At 41.9% G+C, this 24,544-nt stretch overlaps 1 protein-coding gene and 1 pseudogene across 1 annotated transcript; both read right to left on the reverse strand.

Annotated features, from left to right (window-relative positions):
- Nucleotides 1-14,502: 14,502 nt before the first annotated feature.
- LOC143578832 (FH protein interacting protein FIP2-like) lies at nt 14,503-22,818 on the reverse strand (annotated as a pseudogene).
- LOC143578054 (FH protein interacting protein FIP2-like) lies at nt 16,524-17,955 on the reverse strand. Its single transcript, XM_077061729.1, has 5 exons — nt 17,922-17,955; nt 17,595-17,725; nt 17,402-17,545; nt 17,133-17,297; nt 16,524-16,562 (listed from the first exon to the last, which is right to left on the reverse strand). Exons 1-5 carry the CDS (start codon nt 17,953-17,955, stop codon nt 16,524-16,526), a joined length of 513 nt encoding a protein of 170 aa, XP_076917844.1.
- Nucleotides 22,819-24,544: the final 1,726 nt, after the last annotated feature.

A 24,544-nucleotide genomic window follows, 5' to 3' on the forward strand; every position in this document is an offset into this window, starting at 1 on the left:
GTACCCGACAAAACTTTTTTTTATATATTTATTTTAAACATATATGTTATATATATATATATATATATATATATATATATATATTATGTCAGTTTTAAATATTTCTTTCCTATTTTATCTCCATTTAGACTCAGTGGCGGAGCTACACCTAAGATGTAGGTGTTGGCCGACTCCTGTGAAAAAATAATTTTAATGGTATATATATGTTAAAATCCCGGTTGACCCTATGAAATTTGCACACCGACCCTCTTCCGACCACTATGAATTTTTTTTCTGGATCCGCCATTGCATTTAGTTCTGTTGTCTAACTATATCAATTGATTTCCAGTTCTCCAATATAGAGATGATCAACAAAACCGGTTCCTGGAACCGAACCGGTGGACCCGAACCGGTTCCTACCCGTTTTTTTTAGGAACCGGACCCTATCTGATTCAACCCGATGATCCGTGACCGGTTCTTGCATTTCTGAGTGGGGGCGGGTAGGAACCGGAACCGGTTCCTAACCGTTTTTTTGGCCGTTTTTTGACCGTTGGGGTCAAAAATAGCCGTTTTTTGACCGGTTACGGTACAGGAACCGGGTTAGGAACCGGTAAGAACCGGTTAGATAGGTTAGGGGTCCGAGGGTGGGAGAACCGGTTCGGTTCCCTAACCGGTTCGAGCCTGGAACCGGTTTAAAAGGTGGTTTTGAATATAGGAACCGGTTCCGGTTCCTAATCCCAAACCGTTTTGAACATCTCTACTCCAATATATTGGCATTAACTTATTTTATCTCATAGTTTTCAAAAGACTCAGCAAGTTATACTCCTAACAGGTTGCTATTTTTAACTAACTTATTCATAAAAAACACCATAGAACAACCTATAAGAAATCTTTCATAAGTTTTGGATCATATCTGAATAGAATTGGACATTTTGTTTTACTTCATAACAATGGTTACCACTTGTGCTAAATAATATTTTAAACCTGATAAGAATTCCGAAACTCGACGGGTAATTACCCGATAAATACCCGACGGGTTTGGGATGCCCTTTAATAAACGTGGGAATACCTAAACCCGACCCATTGCCATCCCTATCCTAGTCTCCGACCATAACGCTCACGTCGGCCAACATGTTCGGATACAGCCCCTCGTAGACCATCATTTCTGATGGCAAGAACATAATCGAAGTTGAAGACAAGATCGACCTCTACCACCAAACCCTATGTCCCTCTGTTGGGAGAGGGGGACAATTTCTAAACCGTCGCCGACCCTCTTCGTTCGTCCGAAAACATAAAACCCATTGAAGAGGTAGGTCCCAGCAGAGCCCAGTTGGACCCGCAAGACTCACCTTGAACAGGGACGTCTGCGCAACGACCAACTGCTCCCGCAGGACCCACCATGATCAGAGAAAACCTTACGCGCAGTACGCCAGCTGTACCCGCAGGGAAAGCCTCCCAATGGTGAAGTACCCCGCCTGTTCCCGCAGTTGCGGATACAAGCCATCAGGGAAGGCTACCCGCACTAACAGCAAGGCTACACGCCCAAGGCATTAACTACTTCAGTAGTCACATGAAGGAATGAGCAAGGCGGGAATACTCCCGCCTAAATGAGCCAGTCCGTATGCTTCTGGAAGATCTTTCGTACTATACCTACTAAGGTATGGGCAGAACAGACGATTTGACCAGAACAGCCCATGAACCAATCACAGGGTGACAGCTCACCGACAACAGTACGAGGAGGAGCACCCTCTAGTACTGTTTGTCACTATTAGCCGCTGCCTACTCACCAACCCTTACGATGGGACGTGCGCAGCCTACAGTTGGTGGAACAGTGCGTAGCCGGCAGTAAAGGAACAGTGTACAACCGACCTTGTTACTGTCGGCCGTAGCCTATCCACCAACCAGCATGGCCTGTGCGTAGTCCACTATTGGTGGAACAGGAATACTATTCAGCCGGCTGTACCTTCTAGGAAACCTACCTTCGGCTATAAATACTCCAACACCTTGGAATGGTAAGACATCATCTGATATCTCATCTTATCTAGCAATCTCTTAATATACACTTATATTCAGAGCAATCTAGTCTGATTCTCACGCCGGAGGGTGGTCACAAGGAGGAACCCCCCCCCCCTTCTCAGTGACGAGCTTACGGTGTCTGTTTTGCAGGTCATCTGAAGAACAAACTTCTCTGCTGAACCTCATCCTCGTGGGAAACATTACTTAACCCCCAGATTATCTATAATCTGCCCGGGGTTCACTTAGTGTTTCTTCATTGGCGCCATCCGTGCATAAAAGCTAGAACTAATTCTTAGTTTTTTCAAAATTTATGAAGAAATGGTTAACGTTACTCCGGTCCCAAGGCCAGTAAGTGACCAGGAAACCCCGGTGACCACAACCCCAGCAACTGGGAACACCGGCGGTTATACAAATCTTACGAACACTACCCCGGTTACCCAAGCCGGGGCAAGTGCAGTAAATATTCCACTGGGGTTCACTGATGCCCAGTTGGAGAAACGAACGAGGGTCCCTCGCCAAACACTAGATCAAGTTAAGGCGTGGGCCGAAGCACGTCAGAAAGAGTTCCAAGCTGAGTTGGATGAACGCTTGCGTTCAGTTCAACAGGCTGACGAATTCGGCAGTACTCGCCAACATCTCAATATGAACAGTGAGTGCGAGTACTCAGACGATGAGCGGGAAGAATCCGATACCGACGCAAACCCTCGCCATAAGGCAAAAGGGAAGCGTAAGGAAACGGACTTCTAACCGACAAGGAATTTTGGGGAAGCCTTTAAACCAACAAATGCGGAGAGAAACCCGCGTGACTTCTCCAAAACCTTTAGACCAACTGCTGCAAATGCAGGAAAGTCTAAGTTCGCAAGGGGCATTGCGGAAGCAATCGCCCCGAGAAGTGCCAAACAAATGTCCAACATCGGCACTTATGATGGTCTATCCGACCCAGACGACCACTTGAACAGATTCATTGCGGGGGCAACCGTCAGTAACTGGACGGAACCCACGTGGTGTTATATGTTCCAGATGACTCTGGTTGGAGCGGCCAGGGCATGGTTCGATCGTTTACCGGTCCACCACATTTATGATTGGGCGGACTTTCAGAACAAGTTCAGCCAGCAAAGGAAATATACTGAAGAACAGTGGACGATCCTCAACTGCGTTAGAGAAGAGGATGAATCTTTACTAGACTTCATCACTCGCTTCAACTCCAAAAAGCTAAGTCTCGGCAACATAAGTGAAGATCTTGTTCGCGCCGCTTTCATCCAGGGCGCCGAATACCCAGAGCTTATCCGCACATTGACGGGTAAGGACGGCATGCCATCAACATGGGATGCCATCATGACGGCGGCCAAGCGCTTTGCCGAGACGGAGAAGCAACTGGGAAGAGATCTTCCCCAGAGTACACACCTTTACACGCAGAGGACTAGAGAAAACAATGTTCGGATCGCCCGGCAGAACAAAAAGAGGAAGCTAGGTATCTGGCAGTCAAGGGTAAACTTTGACACCTCATCCAGCTCTCACCCTCTTGTTGGCGGAAGAAATAACACACACCCTTCAAGCCAAAAACACCGGTGGACGCCACTCACCAAAAGCGTCACGGAGATATTTGCCACTGAAAAGCTACCATGGCCAAAAGCTCCAATGATCCGGCAGCGACCTAATGCGGATCAGAGTAAATCCTGTGACTTCCACGGGACAAAAGGTCATAGTACGGAAGAGTGTACATCCTTGAAGGATATTGTTGAAGCAGTCGTCAAGGATGGAAGACTGGCACACCTGGTGGCATCAATCAAGAAAGGAGGAAGGAACGACAACCGGTACCGAGGCAACGGACGAAAGCCCGTTGGCATCAGCATCAACATGGTTCATGGTAAGATCAGAGGAAGAAAAAGGCGAACGACAGAACCATGCGCGTGGAAGGAAGCTGAGGTGCGCTTCCCGCGAGTGCCAGGAGGACCCAGCAAAGAAGGCCCTATCGTCATCAAAAGCCAGCTGGGGCACTACATCACTTCTCGCACTCTTGCTGACAACGGCGCCTAGTCAACGGTGATGTACAGGCAGTTCTTCGACAAGCTAGATGACGAAGACAAAGAGCGCCTAGAAACGATCTGTGCCTCGATGGAAGGGTTCGATGGCAGCACAAACACCCCCCTGGGCATCCTATCTTTCCCCGTCACTCTTACGGACGGGAATCACTCACGCACAGAAGACGTGGATTTTGTCGTAATGAGGAAGCCACACCACACATACGACATTCTCTTCGGAAGAGATGGGATGGCAAGATTCAACGCCGTGGTATCCTCAGTCCACGGCATGATGGGATGGCCAACAGCTGAGGGTGTAGCGATGATCACCGGCATTCCCCAGGTATGCATCGCATCTGTCTCATCTAAACCCAAACCAAAGATGGCTAAACCAACCATCACCGAACCAGAAAGATGGGCCTTCAACGGCAAATACCCTGACCAGGCCGTTTCCATTGGCCCAACAGTTGTTGATCCCACACGCACCTTACTCAAGCGCTTATTACAAAAAAACGCTGACATCTTCGCGTGGACACCAGCTGACATGACTGGTGTACCCCGAAGTAAGGCAGAGCATAAACTCAAATGCGATCCGGCTGTTACGCCAATCGTACAAAAGCGCAGAGTAATGGGGCCAGAACAAACTAACGCGTGTAGAACCCAAGTCAAGGAACTCCTTGACGCAGGCATCGTACGCGTTAGTAGATATCAAACTTGGGTTGCAAATCCCGTTATGGTACCGAAGAATAACAAACAATGGCGCATGTGCATAGATTTCAAGGACTTGAACAAAGCATGCCCTAAAGATTGTTATCCGTTACCCGAAATTGATCTTAAGGTGGATTCGTTGGCACCGTTCCGCCTTAAATGCTTCCTGGACGCGTATAAGGGGTACCATCAAATCCACATGGCCGTTGATGATCAGGACAAAACCGCTTTTCGGACGCCCGATGGCACATTTTGTTACCAAATGATGCCATTCGGACTTAAGAATGCCGGGTCCACATACCAACGCCTGATGGACAACCAGTTTCATGCCCAAATTGGGAGGAACTTGGAAGTCTACATGGATGACTTGGTCATCAAAAGCCCTGACCCAGAAGCGATGTTGAAAGACATCGAAGAAACTTTCAACACGCTCAGGAAGATAAACATGAAGCTCAACCCGAGCAAGTGTGCCTTTGGAATGGAAGAAGGGAAGTTCTTGGGGGTCATCGTTACTAAAGATGGCTTCAGAGCGAACCCTGAAAAGGTCGAAGCCATTATCAAAATGGAATCACCTACTACCATCAAACAGGCTCAGACACTGAATGGACGACTAGTGGCACTTAATCGCTTTTTGGCAAACCACGCGGATAAGTCGTTTCCCTTCGTGTCAACGTTGAGAAACTGTTTAAAGAAAACGCACTTCCGCTGGACACCAGAAGCGGAAGCAGCTTTTCAGGAGATTCGGTCACGCTTGATCGAACTCCCAACGCTCACAGCACCAAAAGCGGGAGAGGAGTTAATCCTATACCTTTCCGCAACAGATAGAGCAACCGGGGCAGTCTTGCTAGTAGAGCGAAAAGGCATCCAGATGCCAATCTATTATGTCAGTCGTATCCTAACAGATGTAGAAACCCGGTACTCTACCCTCGAAAAATTAGTCTAAGCACTTATACACGCTTCACGCAGATTAAGACGATATTTCCAGGGTCACCCAATCACGATTCTCTCCAACTTCAAACTTGCAAACGTTCTAGGCAAACCCGAGTTATCGGGACGCCTAGCCAAATGGGCAATTGAGTTGGGGGAGTACGCGATAAAGTATAAGCCAAGACCAGCCATAAAAGGCCAGGTTTTGGCCGACTTTATTGCGGAAGTGCCTGCATCGCGGGAAAAAGAGTGCCAGGAAGAGGCTCAACCCTCTCCAGCACAAGACATCAATGATGTCTGGCGACTCTACACTGATGGAGCAGCCAGTAACGAGGGTTCAGGCGCAGGGCTGAAACTAACCAACCCAGCAGGCCAAGAATACACTTACGCTATTCGACTGGATTTTCCAAGTACGAATAACGAAGCCGAGTATGAGGCATTCTTGGCTGGGCTGAGAATTGCGCGTAAGATGGGAGTGAAAAACTTGGAAGCCCACGTGGATTCCATGTTAGTAGCCAATCAAATCAACGGGACGTACACGGCCGTGAACGACACAATGGCCCTGTACCTCGCACAAGCAAAATCCCTTATGCGCGATTTCAACGACTGCAAAGTCATACACGTCAAGAGAAGTGAAAACAAATCTGCGGATGCGTTAAGCAAGCTTGCATCATTAGCCTTCACCCACTTAGGAAAGGACATCCGCATTGAACTCCTCGAGACACCTTCGGTCCCGCACAAGGAAATTTGTGTCATCCAAACCGGCACAGAAACGTTGATGACACCAATAATAAAATACCTTGCGGCAGGTACACTACCAGAGTCAAAAACACAGGCAAGAAAACTACGCTGTAAAGCACTGAATTATCAACTCATCGATGACATCCTTTACAGACGTAACTTTCTTGGCCCACTCTTAAGATGCGTGGACAACCAAGATGCTGACTACCTCCTAAGGGAAGTACACGAAGGCATCTGTGGAGTACACGCAGGTCCCCGCGCTGTTGTAGCTAAGCTAAACAACGCGGGATACTTTTGGCCGGGGATGCATACGGATGCGCTGGCATACATCAAAAAATGCAGGTCTTGCCAGCTCTACGCACCCAACACGCACCGCCCGAAGAATGAACTTGTTCCAGTCACCTCTTCATGGCCATTTCAGAAGTGGGCCATCGATGTGACAGGCCCATTTCTTACAGCAGCAGGAAATGTTCAGTTCCTAGTGGTAGCCATCGACTACTTTACCAAGTGGATAGAAGCAAAACCCTTAGCCCAAACAACCGCAAAACATATCAAAAAATTTATTTGGGAATTTATTATTTGTCGTTTTGGACTTCCACAGAATTTGGTGAGCGATAACGGCACCAACTTTGCTGACAAGAAGCTACAACAGTGGCTGAAAGAACTTCAAATCACCCACACCTTTACCTCAGTGGCACACCCGCAAGGTAATGGTGAGGTGGAAAGAGCAAATAAGAGCATCGTCGAAGGCATCAAGAAAAGACTCTTTGAACACAGATCCGGCTGGGTGGACGAGCTTCCGCACGTCCTTTGGGCAAACAGAACGCTGAAGAAGGCCAGTACGGGAGAAACCCCGTTCAGTCTCACTTATGGCACTGAAGCCATGGTCCCGGTCGAAATTGGTTTACCCTCACCAAGGGTCTTGATTCAGCCTGAAGACAATGATGCGGAAAGACGGTTGGACCTTATGCTAACCGAGGAACGCAGAGACTTAGCCGCAGTGCGTGAAGAGAACTACAAGCGACAAATGCAAAAGTACTACAACACGCGGGTAAAACTCTGCAACTTCAATGTAGGAGACTACATACTGCGTAACAACGAGGCTTCGAACCAAGAACGCCCGGGAAAGTTGGCCCCGGTCTGGGAAGCGCCATACATTATCAAAGAAGTCCTGGGAAAGGGCGCATACCGGCTCGAAAGGCTCGATGGCACTCCCATCCCAAGAACATGGAATGGAGCTCAATTACGCAAATGTTATATGTAGATCAATTCCAAACTTGTAAAGAAAAGGCCTAGAGCCACTTCTAATGGAAATGATTCTCCTTTCACAATGTGTTGATAGCCTTACCTTTATACTTATGAACTTCCCACATTGATGTGCCGGTATTCACCGCATAAATGGGGGAAGAAGTAAGTCGTTACGTGTGGAAAGCGGCAAAACCCGCATAAACACAACGCTAGAAATCTCAAGTTTTAAGGAAAACCTACACGCAGGTCAGATGTAAGTAAAGTTTAGCCATCCTTGTAAGTGCAAGTGACGGTCTTACCCGCACAATCACGAACAAGGAAGCAAAACTTCAACCTATCATCTACCACGTTCAAAGGTTAACTTATTCTGAACACTTAGAAAATTTCAAAGGAAAAGATGAGGAAAACTTCCACGCAGGTCAGATATAAGTAAAGTTAAGCCATCCTACTAAGTGTAAGTGACGGTCATACCCGCACAATCATGAAAGAGGAAGCGAAACAAACTTATAATTTACCACGTTAAAAAGTTAACTTATCTAAGTACTAAAGAAATTGCTAAGTTAGATCAAAACATGCGTAAAATAAACAAGGCAAAGAACTAACACAATCTTTATTCCATCAAATTCAAATATTACAAAGATAGCTATACAAAAGCAAAAATCTACGCTAATGGTGGAAAGGGATCTTCAGAATCAAGCTTCAGGACCACTTCCACTTGGACCCGCTCCATCAGTAGAGCGTGGTGGTTCAAGGAAAGCTTTAAGAATAGCTAGCCCATCATCAGCCGGATGCGGGAAGGCGGCATACTGGTTCACTGCTTGGTCATAAATAGCTTCAGTATCCACATCGTACAAAGGGAAGTTGGAAGGCGGGATGCCTTTCTCAACGAACCCTAGACCAAGCAGGAAGCCGGCCTTTTCCCCATCCTCATGAGAAGCGTTGAGGGCTGCGCTCATAGCATCGTCATAAGACGTCTCTGAGAAGACCCGATGCACAACCTACAAAGAAAAAATACAAGTATCAGAACCTTTTCTATTTACAAAGAAAAGCGTAAAGACATGAAAAGCTTACCTGAGACAACGCTTCTCGAAGAAGCCATTCCTTGGCAACCAGAGCTTCTTGGAGGGCGGCTTGAGCTTGGGTACAGGCGCGTTCGGCTTCACTTTTATTAAGGTTGGCAAGCAACACTTCCTTTGCAGCAGCCTCTTCGACGCCCTTTAGCTTCCGCTCAGTGTGGTCAAGCACGCCCCTCTGGTCCAGGATTTCTTGGAGCTTCTTCGCGTCCTCCATCGCCAAGGCATCATGAGCCTGCTGGAGAGCCTCTAATTTGGCTTTAAGCTCTTCATTCTCCAGGCGTAGAGGCTCAGCAACAGCTTCAGCCTTGGTGGCCCTTTCAGTTGCGTTCCTAGCAGTTTCCTTAGCCAGCCGAAGCTGTTCATTAACAGCTTGGGCAGCCTTGGAACGGGCCTCGAGACGGGCCTGAACCTCAACTTCAAGGGCCTTGAACGCCTTCTCCTTCTCTGCAGCCGCGGCGGAGAGCCTCCTATTCTCCTCCCGGACAGCCCGCGCCTGAGCCACCTCTTGAATGCGAGCTGCTTTTAACTTGTCGTTTTCACGACAAAGCAGCTCGACGCGCGGCTGCATCCGGGCCAGGAGAACCCGAAGCTCATTGGTTAGCCTACCCTCTTGGTAGCTAGCCATGGCTTCCCCCAACGCACCACTGGGAGCTGCGTGACGAGCCTAATCCACATACTCCACAGGGGTGCGAAGGGTTGTTCCTCGGCGGATGTTCCATCGTGGAACATACACTTCATTGGAATCCGACACTGCAAAAAACAAAACGCAGTTAGGAAAAGATGATATAAAAAAAAATATAATAATAGGCCAAGAGAACCCTACGCACCTGTAGGGTCAATAACAGGCCGATAGCCGCCAAACCCGTCACCTGAACCCAAGGGAAATCCGTCCAAGAGGTCAGGTAGATGGGAAGGAGGCAGAGGTTGGCGAGAAGCCCCATGCATACCTGAAGGATCGGCCGTCGAGGCCGATGACGGAGGAGGCATGGTGAAGTCCGCCGCGGTCGCCGCTGCGGAGTCCGCAGCAAAAGTAACCGCCGGCTCGGTGAAAGATGCGGTAAAGATGGCACTCACAGCCGGCGGTGACGTCATCACAGCTGGAACAGTCGGCTCGATGGAATGAGCAACTGAACCAGCGGAAGCAGGCGCAGCCGCCTGGGTCGTCGCCTCAGGTAGGCTGACCAAGCCTACCGTCACGGGCGGAGGGGTACTCCTCCCCGCTCCACCCTGGAATGCGTCAACATCCACGCCTGCACAAAGAAAAGTATTAAAGATGGAAAACTATGAAGTTAAAAATAAAGTTTGTACTTACGGGTTTTCTTGAGCCTGAAAGTGCGGACATGCGGGGATGAACTCGATGGAGCCGGCCTCTTTGCTCCGCTCACTGTCGTCATCCGGGGCTCTCCGGAGGTGACAGTCGTCACAGCCTCCGGAGCGGTGGTCTTCTCACCACCGGGGTTCCCCGCCACCTCTTCGCTCTCGGCCTCGGAGTCAGACCGAGGCACCGGATCGGCAGTGGAGGCCACCTTCTCCTTCCCCTTCCCGCCGACAGCCTTCTTCTTCCGCACCAACGGAGGACCATCTGCGGATTTCTCATCAGAACATAAGATTAGAGGAATTCCAGCAGAGGTTTCAACATTGAGGGGTCGAGGGTTGAATAGCGCCTTACCTGGCCGCCTGGCGCTCAGGATCTCGTGGCCCAGCGGGTAGACCTCCACGAACCGATCCGCCTTTTGTTCTAGGATGGGCAACTCGTTCTCGTCTAGAGCGCGAGTACCCATCCGGGCGGGACCGTCAGCCTCCCGCGGATACAGGAGCGACTGCAAGTCGTTCCCCTCTGAAATAAACAGGAAAGAAGTTAGAAGAGATTCTAAATCAACAAAAAGAAACATAGCTTACCATAAGGAATAGAGTTCAAACCATATTCGAGGATGATCGGGATCTTTCGCGCATCCGCATCCTTCCACACCCGGCTCATCCCGAGCATCACCATCCCGGACTCCGCAAACCGGTAAACCGGAGATTGGACTCGGGATATCCTCGAAAACCATTCCGCCTCCTGGTAGTTGGAGGCGTGAAGGCTGGGAAGTGCTTGCCCATTTTTGAATTTCATGGCAAGGGGGATGGCACGGGCGGAGATGAAGAAGAACTCCCGCTTCCACGATCGAAGACTGCGCTCGGTTGCGCAAATCTTCAAACCCTTTATCCGGGTTATCAGGGTATACCACCCCTGGATGCACCTCCAAGAGTAGAAGGTCATCAGGCGGTCAACAAAGGGCTCAATGCCCAGAATCCGGCACACCCACTCGAAGTGCCGAATCTTGGCAATCGCCATCGGGTGCACCTCGGTCAGGTGCACACCGTGCCTCTCCAGGACACGGTACACAAACTTTGTCAATGGGAACTTAAGATTCCCATAAACAAAGAATGCAGCATATACCCCGATCTTGCATCTGGGGGCATCGTACACCGTCTGATGAGGTTCAGGAAACTCAGGCTCGAGAGACTCGAGCATGAACTTCCTGACGACGTACTGATACAGATCGACAGGCAGAGCACACTGGCACTCGCCAGCAGTACTCTTGTCATCGGCTGTAGCTTCGACATCATGAGAAGACATGTTGCAGATGAAAGAAAACGATTTCGAGAAAAGGCTCGACTGAAAAGTTGAGTATTCACCGGAAATCGTTCTGAAGATGAAGAGAAAAGTGAAAGTGTGAATTACAAAGAACCCTCTCCCCCTTTATATACTAATCGCAATTAATGCGATGAATTTAATGCGGAGGAGAGAGAAATCGAATGTGCAATGAAACTATGACACGTGGCAAAAAGCAAGCTGGCAACAGCTGTTGAAAGGACGCATACCATTAATTTCGCGGCCACGCGCCCGAAAAATCGGGGCCACGCGCCTGAAAAAGCGTCTGGAATGACCAAGTACTGTCACGTCACCATAACTTCCTGCACGTCCTGACACAGTCAGAAGAAACCGTCGCACGACGTTTCAGAGGTTAGGACTGTTCTTATCCTTTCACCAACTCTTCGAATTTCAAAAAAAAAAAAAAAAAAAAATTCAAAAAGATTCAAAAGTAAGCGGGAAAATACCCCTTACCTTGGCAACCAAGTAACCATAAGACGGGTGCATGTACAGTGTCAAGGCAAAACCCTTCACATACTTAGCACCCGCAGAGAATTGACGCCAGGAATACCTTGGAAGTAAAGTAACCGTAAGACGAGTGCGGGTACAGTGTCAAGGCAAAACCCTTCACATACTTAGCACTCTGCAGGGAATTCAAACCAAGAAGGATCTTCTGGGCCATGCTTGCGGAAATGGGAATAACATCCCCGCATGACGGGAACGTCGAGAACTATATTGTTTGAAACTCCATGATGGGATTGGTGGTTTCAGCATAATTGATCAATATGATGAAAACTACCAAAACCCCATGGAGAACCCACACAAGTGGGACTCAACGCTCCTGACTTGCGAGGAGGTTACAAACCTACCCGCTTCACACCCAAAGATCAAGCAGAAAAGTCGGGAATTTCTGCGTGACATCAGGAAAACCGCGGGAAGAATCACCACGGAAAACCTAAAAACTAAACCCTTTTCAAAACCCCTTGCTAAGTCCAAAAGTTCACCTCACTTATTAATAATTCATGAGAAGAACATTGGACTGGGGGGAATTGAAGAGGTAGGTCCCAGCAGAGCCCAGTTGGACGCGCAAGACTCACCTTGAACAGAGACGTCTGCGCAACGACCAACTGCTCCCGCAGGACCCACCATGCTCAGAGAAAACCTTACGCGCAGTACGCCAGCTGTACCCGCAGGGAAAGCCTCCCAATGGTGAAGTACCCCGCCTGTTCCCGCAGTTGCGGATACAAGCCATCAGGGAAGGCTACCCGCACTAACAGCAAGGCTACACGCCCAAGGCATTAACTACTTCAGTAGTCACATGAAGGAATGAGCAAGGCGGGAATACTCCCGCCTAAATGAGCCAGTCCGTATGCTTCTGGAAGATCTTTCGTACTATACCTACTAAGGTATGGGCAGAACAGACGATTTGACCAGAACAGCCCATGAACCAATCACAGGGTGACAGCTCACCGACAACAGTACGAGGAGGAGCACCCTCTAGTACTGTTTGTCACTATTAGCCGCTGCCTACTCACCAACCCTTACGATGGGACGTGCGCAGCCTACAGTTGGTGGAACAGTGCGTAGCCGGCAGTAAAGGAACAGTGTACAGCCGACCTTGTTACTGTCGGCCGTAGCCTATCCACCAACCAGCATGGCCTGTGCGTAGTCCACTGTTGGTGGAACAGGAATACTATTCAGCCGGCTGTACCTTCTAGGAAACCTACCTTCGGCTATAAATACTCCAACACCTTGGAATGGTAAGACATCATCTGATATCTCATCTTATCTAGCAATCTCTTAATATACACTTATATTCAGAGCAATCTAGTCTGATTCTCACGCCGGAGGGTGGTCACAAGGAGGAACCCCCCCCCCCTTCTCAGTGACGAGCTTACGGTGTCTGTTTTGCAGGTCATCTGAAGAACAAAATTCTCTGCTGAACCTCATCCTCGTGGGAAACATTACTTAACCCCCAGATTATCTATAATCTGCCCGGGGTTCACTTAGTGTTTCTTCACCCATCATAGGCCAAAAACGCCAGCAAAACGAAATCTAAAACCTGTAAATCGACCTACACCATCTCTCTCTCTCTCTCTCTTTCTCTCTTCGACTTTGTGGCGATCTGGAATATCACCATCTCATGAGTGGCGGCGATGGAAGTGATCCACGATGACGATGTTTACATCACAATATGTTCATTGTAATCGCATAGAACCTACGAGTGGGTTTTTATGGACATGAACGAAATTTGAACAACTTTTGATGTTGTATGCTTAGAAACTTCATGTAGTAGAATCATGTGTGGTTATAACCTATCAATTTGCAAAAATATTATTTAACACCCTTACTTAAATTCAAACCCAACTTGTTACGTACCAGATGGGTACTTAAACTCAAACCCAGAGTACATTTTACTTTACACGATTAGCCCATATGGTGGTCAATTTGCACGGTGCATAATCGGAACCAGTCGTTAAGTCAGCCGTTCGTTTGACTATTTAAAAATGACTTTACCAGAGGCAAAGTCGTCTTTTTACACATAAACTTAATATATAATAACAAAAAATAATAATTGATAATCAGAAAGTAGAGAAGCCAGAGCAAAACACTATTCAACGGCAATCAACATTGAAAAAACAAGGGGGTTGATTTTGAGAAGAAATCAGAATCAAGTATAAGTATCAAGTGTATAACCTTTAGTTAATTATCCAAGAAATCAAATAAAGTGGTAGGTTTTACCCTAATCATTAGACTCTAAAAATCCATAATTGGTGATGAATTTGATGCCCTTGATGACTCAAACAGAAGTTTATTTGTAAATGTAGATAAATATGGTTGGTTCATGCCATTGTAAAATTAAAATATGCTTAAAAACACCCATGTTTCATTTGTAGTCACACCCAATTCGCACCGAGCGGCAGGCAAGCGCACACACACCACCCTAATTTAAGTGCAACGACCGACTCAGGTCGTAATTTCAATTAGATTACTTTTATACTTAATCTCAAAAGTCGATGGTCGGCGATCAGTATATGCTTAAGAAAGTTCAAAAAGCTTGTTTTATACCACAAGTTACTCGAACCATAGAGTAACAAACAGACTAAAAATAGGCAAACAATATAATAGAAAAGTAATCAAAATAGCATGGTCACCGCCAATCGGCCCGATCTTCTGGTCTTCTAACTGCCTGAAATAAATTTGCCCCCTCCAGTTTCACATCTTCCAAACACTACAAAGATTAAACAAAATCATCTTTGAGGGCTTATACACCAACTTGGTTAGTTGTTACAGGTTTAAGAGCTTTTTAATCAAATGACACAGTCTCACTGTCTCATGTTTAATAAACCAATTTTCTCAATTTTCATGGGATGTATGTGTAGTGTATAATAAAGGTTTAAAGGCTTATTAAATAAACTATAAGATGTCAGGTTACTTACTGCCTCCAAAAGAATAGCTCGATAAAGACTAGCACGTTGAAGATTTACACCCTTCAACTGGGCATCACTCAAGCTAGCTTCCTAAAAAGTAGAACAAATACATATAACAAGAATCAATCAATATTTTCACTAAACACCAAACCCTAACGCTAAGTTTGTTTAATTTTCACTAAACACCAAACCCTAACGCTAAGTATTAAACAAACCGATAGATCGGCTTGTTCCATATTGGCTCCTTCAAGATTCGCTTCATAGAGGCTCGCTTTCCGAAAATACAGAAATACTCCAAGGTTAAGAGCTAAGAATTACTCGTGTAATTTAATCCCGTTAAAGCATACCCTGAGTTTTGCAGATCTCAGGTCTGCATCACGTAAACTACAACCTATCACATATGAAAACATTTATGAACAAATAATATATTAAAAAATTAATGAAACAATGAAATCTTGATAACTCGACGTTAATATAAATTAACAAATAAAACTTAGCATTGCATCTTAAACCCCATTAGCAAACAGTCAGAAATTTTAACAAACGAGCATATTTAAATATACCTCATAAAACTTTACATAATATTAGATTTATATTTTCAAAATTTTTTAATATTTATAATTAGAATTCCCATTAACTTCAATTTAGAATATGACCATTATACTTGTCAGGCTGTCATATCCTAATAGAATTTTAATGAAAAGTTTTAACTTTGAAAATGAGTATATTAAAATATATATTATTCTAAATTTATTGAGTAAATACGATACTATATATATATACACACACATACACACAAATAAAATATGATTATAAAAATAAAAAATAGATTTACTTGATAAGCGGGCACTCTCAAGATTGGCCCCCGCCAGCATAGCTCCACGAAGATTAGCCATTGTAAATAGGCATCTTCCCTAGGCATGAAAAATCAATTACGTTAACTAATAATGGAAGAAAATTTGGCAATAGGAATAAAAAAAAGTTTGCTGAAAAAATATCAAAATAGGCGTTTTATAATTGATGACAAAATAGCTCTTGACTTTAAATTATGGCTCTAATTAAGAATTTGTCATGTCCAATGAAAATGCAGTGTGGTGCGCCAGATTAAAATTTGTTGCATCATACATGTCTTGCCTTGGTTAAACAATAATTTTAAACCGTGGAAAGGTTTGTTTAATTGTTTCGATCAAAATGGCTATTTTGGTGGTTTTCCAACTATAAAGTTCGTAAACCACAAAAAAAGACTACAAACTATGTGCCTCATAACAAGAACAAATGACGGTTCGAAGAATATTACTCGCTCAACATTGCATTTTGAAAAATGGCATTTTCAGTATCTACCACCTGAAATATAGATAGAAAACAAAATTCAATTATTAATTCAAATAACGATAATAAACCACAATATTGCAAATGCGTGTTTTAGAATATATATATATATATATATATATATATATATATATATATATAAAATAAATTAAGGTGGAAGAAAATAGAAACCAAGTTAGATAACTTACTACAAACATAGCACTACAAAGAATAGCATGTGAGAAGTTAACACTTTTGAGGCACGTAAAGCTGAAGTCCACACCTGACAAGTCCTACATGTTTATCAACACTCAATAATAAAATGTTTTGCCTTTCTATTTTCTTTTGATCGGTAATGGACACTAAGAACCAAACACTTAAAACAAAAAGCGAACAAACAGATGCTAGTATGCTATTAAAAACAAGAGATTACTCAATCTATAACGAGAACAAAGTTGTTACCCACGTAACTCTGAAAAATACAATTTGTATTCATTATCTTTTTTGATGGTATTCCTATCCGGCTATCCTGATATATATGTAAATGTACTTATGTAACCTTAAAGGGTGGCACAGTAATAAGCACATATATGGTCTAGCAGAGGTAAAAGGTTTGCAGCTTTCATTGGCTCACATCGGTTAGCAGGATACTAAAAGGGGCGTTGAGTTTTATACACAGTTGTTTTTAGTGTGCACGTGGCACATGCTTAAACCATGCCGCAAGTTTCTTTCCGCCAATCCCCTCCGTATAACCGGTATCAGTCAGTGGTTTTGTGCAATATATAACTACTTGACCCTAGCCATGTCTCCTCAATTTCAGCATTCTCTCTTTGAAACACACCCTGCGAGTGGTCTTAGACTCTTAGTAGCAATTCAGCTCTAAATATATTAAATTTGTATGGAAGCCAGCCCAAATTTGTAAAAGGCCTTTAGTACCATAATCAATGCAATAGCTTATAACTTAATGTCCTATAAAAACCTACTCAGATTCAACATACAATTATCATCCATAACACAATAATTTTTTGAATTTTGATCATACCAGCCTTGAAAGATCTAGCCCAGAAAGATTTGTTCCTCTTAATTTCACAATGGGATTACCGGCCATACAGGGTCGTACATATTTAATGATATCCGCGCGTGTTAAGTCAATATTCATTTGCTCATCCTTCATTTTCAAGACCTCATTTATTTTTTCCACGAATCCCTAAAACAGTCAAATGAAACAAACATATAATCCCACACATGGCTAGCTAGCGCCTAGTGGTAAGGTCTAGACCGAAACTTAAAAAAATAGTAAAAATAACTTACAAGAAGCCGATAGTATTCCGCTTCCTTCAAAAGCTCAAAAAGCTCTAAACGCTGTAACTCATACAAGTTGAGAGCTACCCCATCTCTCAACCAATTCAAAATATGCCGAAAGTGCTTCCCGTCCCTGTCGACAAACACATGTCCCTGCAAAAACATAACAAAACCATGAGTTAAAAGAAAATAAACAAGATACGTAATCATCCAACCAAAGATGTTGAATCCAAGTTTTGCTTACCGAATAAGGACCACTAAGCATGGCAGCAAGCATCGACTGAGGCTCCCTTTGAGTTAGCGTATCAACAGTCGTCCAAAATTTCTTTCCACCTAAATTTCATGCTTCAATAACTTACATAAAAACTTATGAAAAATAGTCGTATGTGTGGCAGCCAATATAAGCATAGATAATCGACGGTCAGATGACAAGAACGGTATAAAAATATTAACTGAAAATTAAATCATTAATACATAACGAGTGAAACAGTAAACGTAAAAGCAAGAAATAGAATATTATGACCAGTACCTATATTGAGACGAATAGTCGATGAACAGGCCATCACTATCTGATATGTTAGTGGTGCAACCGATGAAGATGAACACGCTGCGCTACAACGGTTTTATGGTAGTGTAAGAAAGAACGGTGAAGATGAAACGAATCAGAGAAGATAAAGTGAATGAAAGGTTAAAACTGAATAGTCGTGGTGTTGGAAGTTGGACCTGTAAAAGTGAGAAATTACTATTCGTTTTTTATTATTATTTTTTTTAACAAAATTATTCAAATGAGTTACTAGCTAAATTCATTACAAAGAATATACTTGTCTTTTGATCTGGGAAAACCCTCATCTAAGGCTAACGTCCGTGAACACTTGCCAAAAGCACGACAATGAGGTGAGAAAAAACCCGTTCAATTCAAGGATCCAACTAGTGAGAGTCACATACTCGTCTAGTTTCTCATCATCACCCTGAAACTAAATGCCTAAGACAGGAATCAAACCTGTGTCATTTGGAACAGTTTCTCCCTTAATACTCCACCACCATCTCATTGGCGAGAAATTACTATTCGATTAGAGCGATATATTTCTGAGTTTTTTTTTGTTCCTAGTATTAGTAAATATTTAATTCTATTTTTTTAATGACCAACAAAAATTTCATTAAACTAACATCGCATGAAATACTTTAGCTTTTCTTTAGAAACCCTCAAGAATCTATGTAAATCCAACAAATCATGAAAGCTAAACAGGAGTAACGTAAGCATCTTATACCACTGGGCTATCACACTTCACATGGTTTGAGCTAGGTCATATGAGACTTGAACATGTTCAATCGATTCCTCAACTTCACCACAAATCAAACAAATACATCGAATTAACTATAATATTTCACTTAACCAAAGCATCGAAAGTAGGTAACCGACCAGCGGCCGCCCTCCAAGCCATAACACCAACTTTCAATGGAACCAAGCGGTTCCATTAAAAAATTTAACTTGGGTCGTAACTCGTGTGACTTAGAATTCACCAGTAGGTTCATAGGTCCATGCATGTGACATAGTAATCTCCTGGTACTAAATGAACTCCTAGGCAAATTTAATCGGTTGTCTCAACTACTCCCAAGCCCTACAAATCAAACGCCACTCAATTTTTTTTCTAGTAATATATATTTATTTCTGAGTTATTTTTTAAGTAATATATATTTTCCGGTGAGCTTCAAGCTATTTAAAACTTAACTCAGCTTAATCATTACTTGGGCCTCGGTTCCACCAATTGATTATTCCATAGAAGACATTTCAAGAATCATAAAAAGAGCTAGAACGTTTATTTAGTCATAAAGAATATAATGGATTTTAATACGCCATATAATTATATCTAGATTGTTATTTGACTACAACATACCAAATTCTTGTAATGAAAGAAAACACCTACGTTTTTTTTAAACGATCAACAAAATAAAAAAAAACCACATTAACACTTCAAACAAGACGCTAGAAACAAACAAAGTACATCCGCCGAAAAAACGAAAACATCACCAAAACAAAAAATGACAAGCAAGCTAGCGCACACCCTCAAGACCCCATTACAACCTAAACACAGACCTACTTTTCAAACGATGCTTTTTATATATCAAGACAACTTAATTTTTGAATGGCATTGTAAATTGTAATCATTAATTGATATGTTTTTTATTTTTGAATATAAAACTAAAAAATGTGATGTCTCAGTTTAATGACTTAATCCAATCCATTTTACGTGTAGGGTGTGACCCAAAAGGTTTAACAAGAATCAGACGAGTTAAAAAGTACAATAGTCCAGCCCATCCCTTGAACCCAATAGGCCAATACTCAAGAGCAAGCCCAAGGACCTTTAAACCACAATCTACTTGAATCAAGTATGTGAAAAAAGTCAAAAAAAACCAGTCACCAATTGAGTAAAATTAGGTTACGTCAAAGTTTTAAGAAAAAAAAAAGAAGTTAAAGAAAGAAACCACCAATCTTCTTCTGCTGTAAACCAACTTTCATATTCATCTAATCGCCCCGAGTAAATCTGCTCCGGTCAAATTTGCCCCTTCCAAAAGCTACAAAAAGATCGATTAGACATTTGCTACTAATAATCAAAACCTTTGTTATTGCTAAAGAGTATTTTATACATTTGACCAATGGTCTTTTGTTTACTTATAATTTAGTATACCAATATTAGCATGTAATAAACTACAATATATATATATATATATATATATATATATATATATATATATATATATATATATATATATGAGATTTCTAATGAGAACCCCTTTGAGTTTTAAGAACTCGAAAGAACTCAGTGTAACGATTTTTTTTCGAATTTTTTTTACACATGCGTAATATATTTAGGTCACATACACGTAAAAAAATTACATAATTTTTTACGCACCGAGTCGACTTTTTACACATGTGTAACGGACGTAAAAGTTAGTGTAACCACTTACATCTTTATTCACTCCTACTTTGACTTTTTTTGCCAGATTTAATCTCAACCACATATTCCAATCCATTTAATTAAATGTATGGCCTAATAAAATGAAGTTCTTAAGTTCTTACAACTCAACATGGTTCTCAAAAAATCCCTCCTCTCTCTCTCTCTCTCTCTCTCTATATATATATATATATATATATATATATATATATATATCAAATTATCAATGGTACTTACTGCATATTGAAGATTAGCATACCGCAGATTTGCACCATTCAAATTGGCTTTATTCACTTTGGCACCCTACGAATATAGAGAAAGAATTAATCAAAATTTACCACAAAACACTAATCCCTAAACCTTATATTATGCGAACCTTTAAATAAGCTCCTTCCAAATTGGCTCCCTCCAAATTCGCATTTGTGAGATCAACGGACTAATTATATAAAATCACTTACAGATTTAGAACTGCTAAACAAAATATTTATTTGATTAGAATTAAACATACCTCGATATTCGCGCCTTGCAGATCTGCACCTGCAAATATCAAATATATAAATTTATTATAATAACCGATAAGAGATCATGATCTCGACTAAACACGTAACCTAATGGCTTACAACATCACTTGGCTTAGCATTGCATAACTCATAATTAGTATATAGACCAAATATTCAATAAAGGCGAATTTTCATACATACTAACATTATATTTACCGAAACAAAAAATGGTGATATCAAATTTACCTAATCAAAATACTTAAGCTTCTTCATATTTACCTATTTCATTAGATATAATTTATAACATGACCACTACACTCTTCCCTTTCTCGTTACAAGTTGGGCATAAATTATGTCCTAAAGAAAATGGGTATATTTGGTACTATGTTAGGTTAATATGATATTATACCGAGTTTTGAAGGAATATATAAAATGGACTTGATAAATTGAAGAAAAGAGAAATTTGCCTTGTAACTTTGCAACGCGAAGATTAGCCCCCACCATATGAGCGCCACGGAGATTAGCCCCTTTGAGCTCACTACTTCCTTAGGAAAGACCAAATCAGTTAAATGGAACAAAATTTGACTAACAAAAAAATTGACATGTAAAAAGTGTGTGTACCATAAGAAGAATAAATAACAGATTTGCATAATCTTACCCATTTAATGTTGCGTTATCAAAAATGGCGTTTTCAGCATCCACGCACTTGAATAAAAGAGCCAAAACATATTTAATGACTAAAAAGATCAATTAAATGACAATGATAAACCACGATATCGCAAATATTTGTATAAGGCGCGCCCACCCAATAATAAGATTATATATACAGACACAAACACGCACACACACCAAATTGCATATTACCTCGAGATGAGTACTAAGAATAGCATGCGAGAAGTTAACTTTTTTGAGGCATGCATAGTTAAGATTCACGTTCGCCAAATCCTGCATAAGTCGTACGTAATTGAAAAAAAAACACTGTTTACTAAAACATTCACTATACACTCATGAGTCATGATATATATGACAAATGTCTCATAAGATCCTACCAATTTTGAAAGATCAAGCCCAGAAAGATTTACTCCTCTAAAATTGACATAACCAGATTGCCTGCATTTAATAATATCACTGCGTGTAAAGTCGATATCCCTTTGTTCATCCTCCTCCTTATTCAAGACCTCATTTATCTTGTCCACCAAGCCCTGATTTAGTAAAAAACTAATCATTTATTCTAAGAAAAGAAACTAAGCTCATTAATCATATATTATCTTTATCTAAAATAATTCAAAACTGCCTGCTTATTTGTCTCTTTATTGTAATTGGATCCTTTTAACTTGTAATAGTGTGTTACACTAAAAAAAAATATAAAACAAATGGTATTACTAAGAAAAATGAAGACCAAAAATATATTTTTTTTTCTGGTTTGCATGCTATTTCTTATTAAACTCAAAACGATTACAATAAAATGACAGACAAACTGGCAACAAGCTGCGCCGTAACCCCTTTCGAACAGCAAAGCCAATTCCCTTTTGAATAGCAAAAAATATTGGCTTACAAAAAGCTGTTAGTATTCTGCTTCCCGCAAAAGCTCTGCATACTCCGAATCGGAGAAGATGGGAGCCACACCGTCCCTCAACCAATTCAAAATATGCCGAAAGTGCATCCCATCTCTGTCAACAAACACATAACCCTGCAAATACACAAAATGCTCAAAACATGTTCCAAGAAATTCTGTATTACTCACCAAACTTTACATTCTCATTGTAAACCGCGTGGCGACCACTGAACATGGCAGCAAGCATGGACAGAGGCTCCTTGTGAGTTAGGGTGTCAATAGTTGTGCAGAATTTATTTCCGCCTGTTTCATAAGCAAACAACATTAAATTAAACAATTGACATGTTTCGGCCACAAGAAATAATTAAAAGCAACAATACCTATATTGAGACGAACAAACGGATCGTCGGAGTCCATTATGTTCTCAGTGCTACCGACAAACAGTATATTATTATTATTATTATTATTATTATTATTATTGACTTATTGTTATTTATATATTACATGAGCTAAAACCCTAAAGCATGTTCAGCCATTTATCTAATGCCCCCTTTTACTTTTATTTATGTTTTTAAATGCCCCCCTATGCTTTTCTTTCTTTCACATTCCTCTCTGACTTGGTCTGGTCAAAGTGATCAACTTCTTATTTTTAAAGCTAAATGGATTAAAGCGTATGTTAAGTATCTGTTTGTGTTAGGTTTTCTTTGTGAAATGTTGAAGTGTTTCTTTTGGCGTGGCGTTTAAACTATACGCTTGTGCTTTTAACTTAGTGTAGCATGTTTGCAAATCGAGTTTTTTAAAAGTTACATCAAATAAACTTCGTATCATTACCAGAACTTGTTATATTTACAAATTACAACTCAGCTAAAAATTACATGACACAGGTAATGTATATATGTATCATCACACAAGCTCACATTAATTCAATTTTTTGTCCTTAGTCATGGCCATTCCTCACAAGGATGTCTCACACATAACACACGAATAGTAGCAAATTCATGTGGTAAAAATAAGATTTACTTATATGCTCAACAACATTCTAAAATGTTCATATTTATTTATTTATTTTTGTACAACCAACAAATAAAGCCCGGTTCTTTGGGGTAACCAAATTGCAAATTGATCAAAACGCCTGCGAATAACCTAGACAAAGCTAGGTAGCCTAAGCCCATAATCTCATGTTACAGGGAAGACTTGCCCCTAAAGGCCTATTACAGTAAACTCAGTTGGGGGCGAATTCGAACTTAAGACTTTGCAGTTTCTAGCCAAGTCTACACTTCCCCCTTTAACGTGAGCTGAGCTAAAACTTTTCGTCAAAATGTTGATATTATGTGGCCGCCTTTTAATATCAAAGCCATGCAAACGTGTGTGGATCAATGTTGTAAAACTCCCGAGTAGGCGGCCGAGTACTCCCCGATTACTCCCCGATTACTCCCCGCCTAGATCGAGTACTCCCCGCCTCGGCCGAGTACTCCGTAGGTATTTTCCGAGTAATCCCCGACTACACCCGAGTACTCGCGACTCCCTAGTCGACCGCCTAGGACCGCCTAACGACTTTTACAACCATGGTGTGGATAATAAATATCCAACTTTTTTAATGATAACCATTTTATTTGACTTAATTGAAATATTGTAACTCTAAAGGGCTGTTTGGTAACTTATATACTAGTAAGTTTGCCTGAACGAAAAATAATTGGCCGGTGTTTTTAATAATTGTAATGCATGACCAAATTTTCGTTATAACCAACCAAAATACATTTTAAAAATAGTCTACCAAAACATTGACACAAGAAACTTAACAATACACCCACAAATGAACAAAACCCCTAAGCATGAAACTAGAGCTTGAGCTACATGTGAAGAAACATAACACCCATTTTAATACAATAGCGAAATAACTTCTTGAATCTGACAAAAAAACCTTGTGGAAGGTTCTTGACTTGGGCCGAACAGAGTATGTATCATGGTTCCGGTATTTATGTTTTAGTGTCTGTTTTTTTCTTTTCTTTTTTTTTTATTTACATTTTTCTCTAGATTATAAAGAAACATATGGATAAGGTTCCAATGTTAATGCTTTTATGCATGCCATAGAAGACAATCTATGATTCATATAAAGAACAAGAACGTTTGTTTATAAGTCGCC

This window comes from Bidens hawaiensis, unplaced genomic scaffold (genome assembly GCF_021521415.1).
Source record: "Bidens hawaiensis isolate Kalapana, Puna unplaced genomic scaffold, B.hawaiensis_p1.1 tig00001461_1, whole genome shotgun sequence".
NCBI lineage: Eukaryota > Viridiplantae > Streptophyta > Magnoliopsida > Asterales > Asteraceae > Bidens > Bidens hawaiensis.

What these genes read in the sequence shown, in the direction of transcription:
- LOC143578054 (XM_077061729.1), bottom strand. Translation starts at nt 17,955, where the DNA reads ATGGCCTGTTCATCGACTATTCGTCTCAATATAG. An exon ending in GACTATTCGTCTCAATATAG is followed by an intron (nt 17,726 to 17,921) that starts GTACTGGTCATA and finishes CATGAAATTTAG; the next exon opens with GTGGAAAGAAATTTTGGACG. An exon ending in ATCTTTGGTTGGATGATTAC is followed by an intron (nt 17,546 to 17,594) that starts GTATCTTGTTTA and finishes ATGTTTTTGCAG; the next exon opens with GGACATGTGTTTGTCGACAG.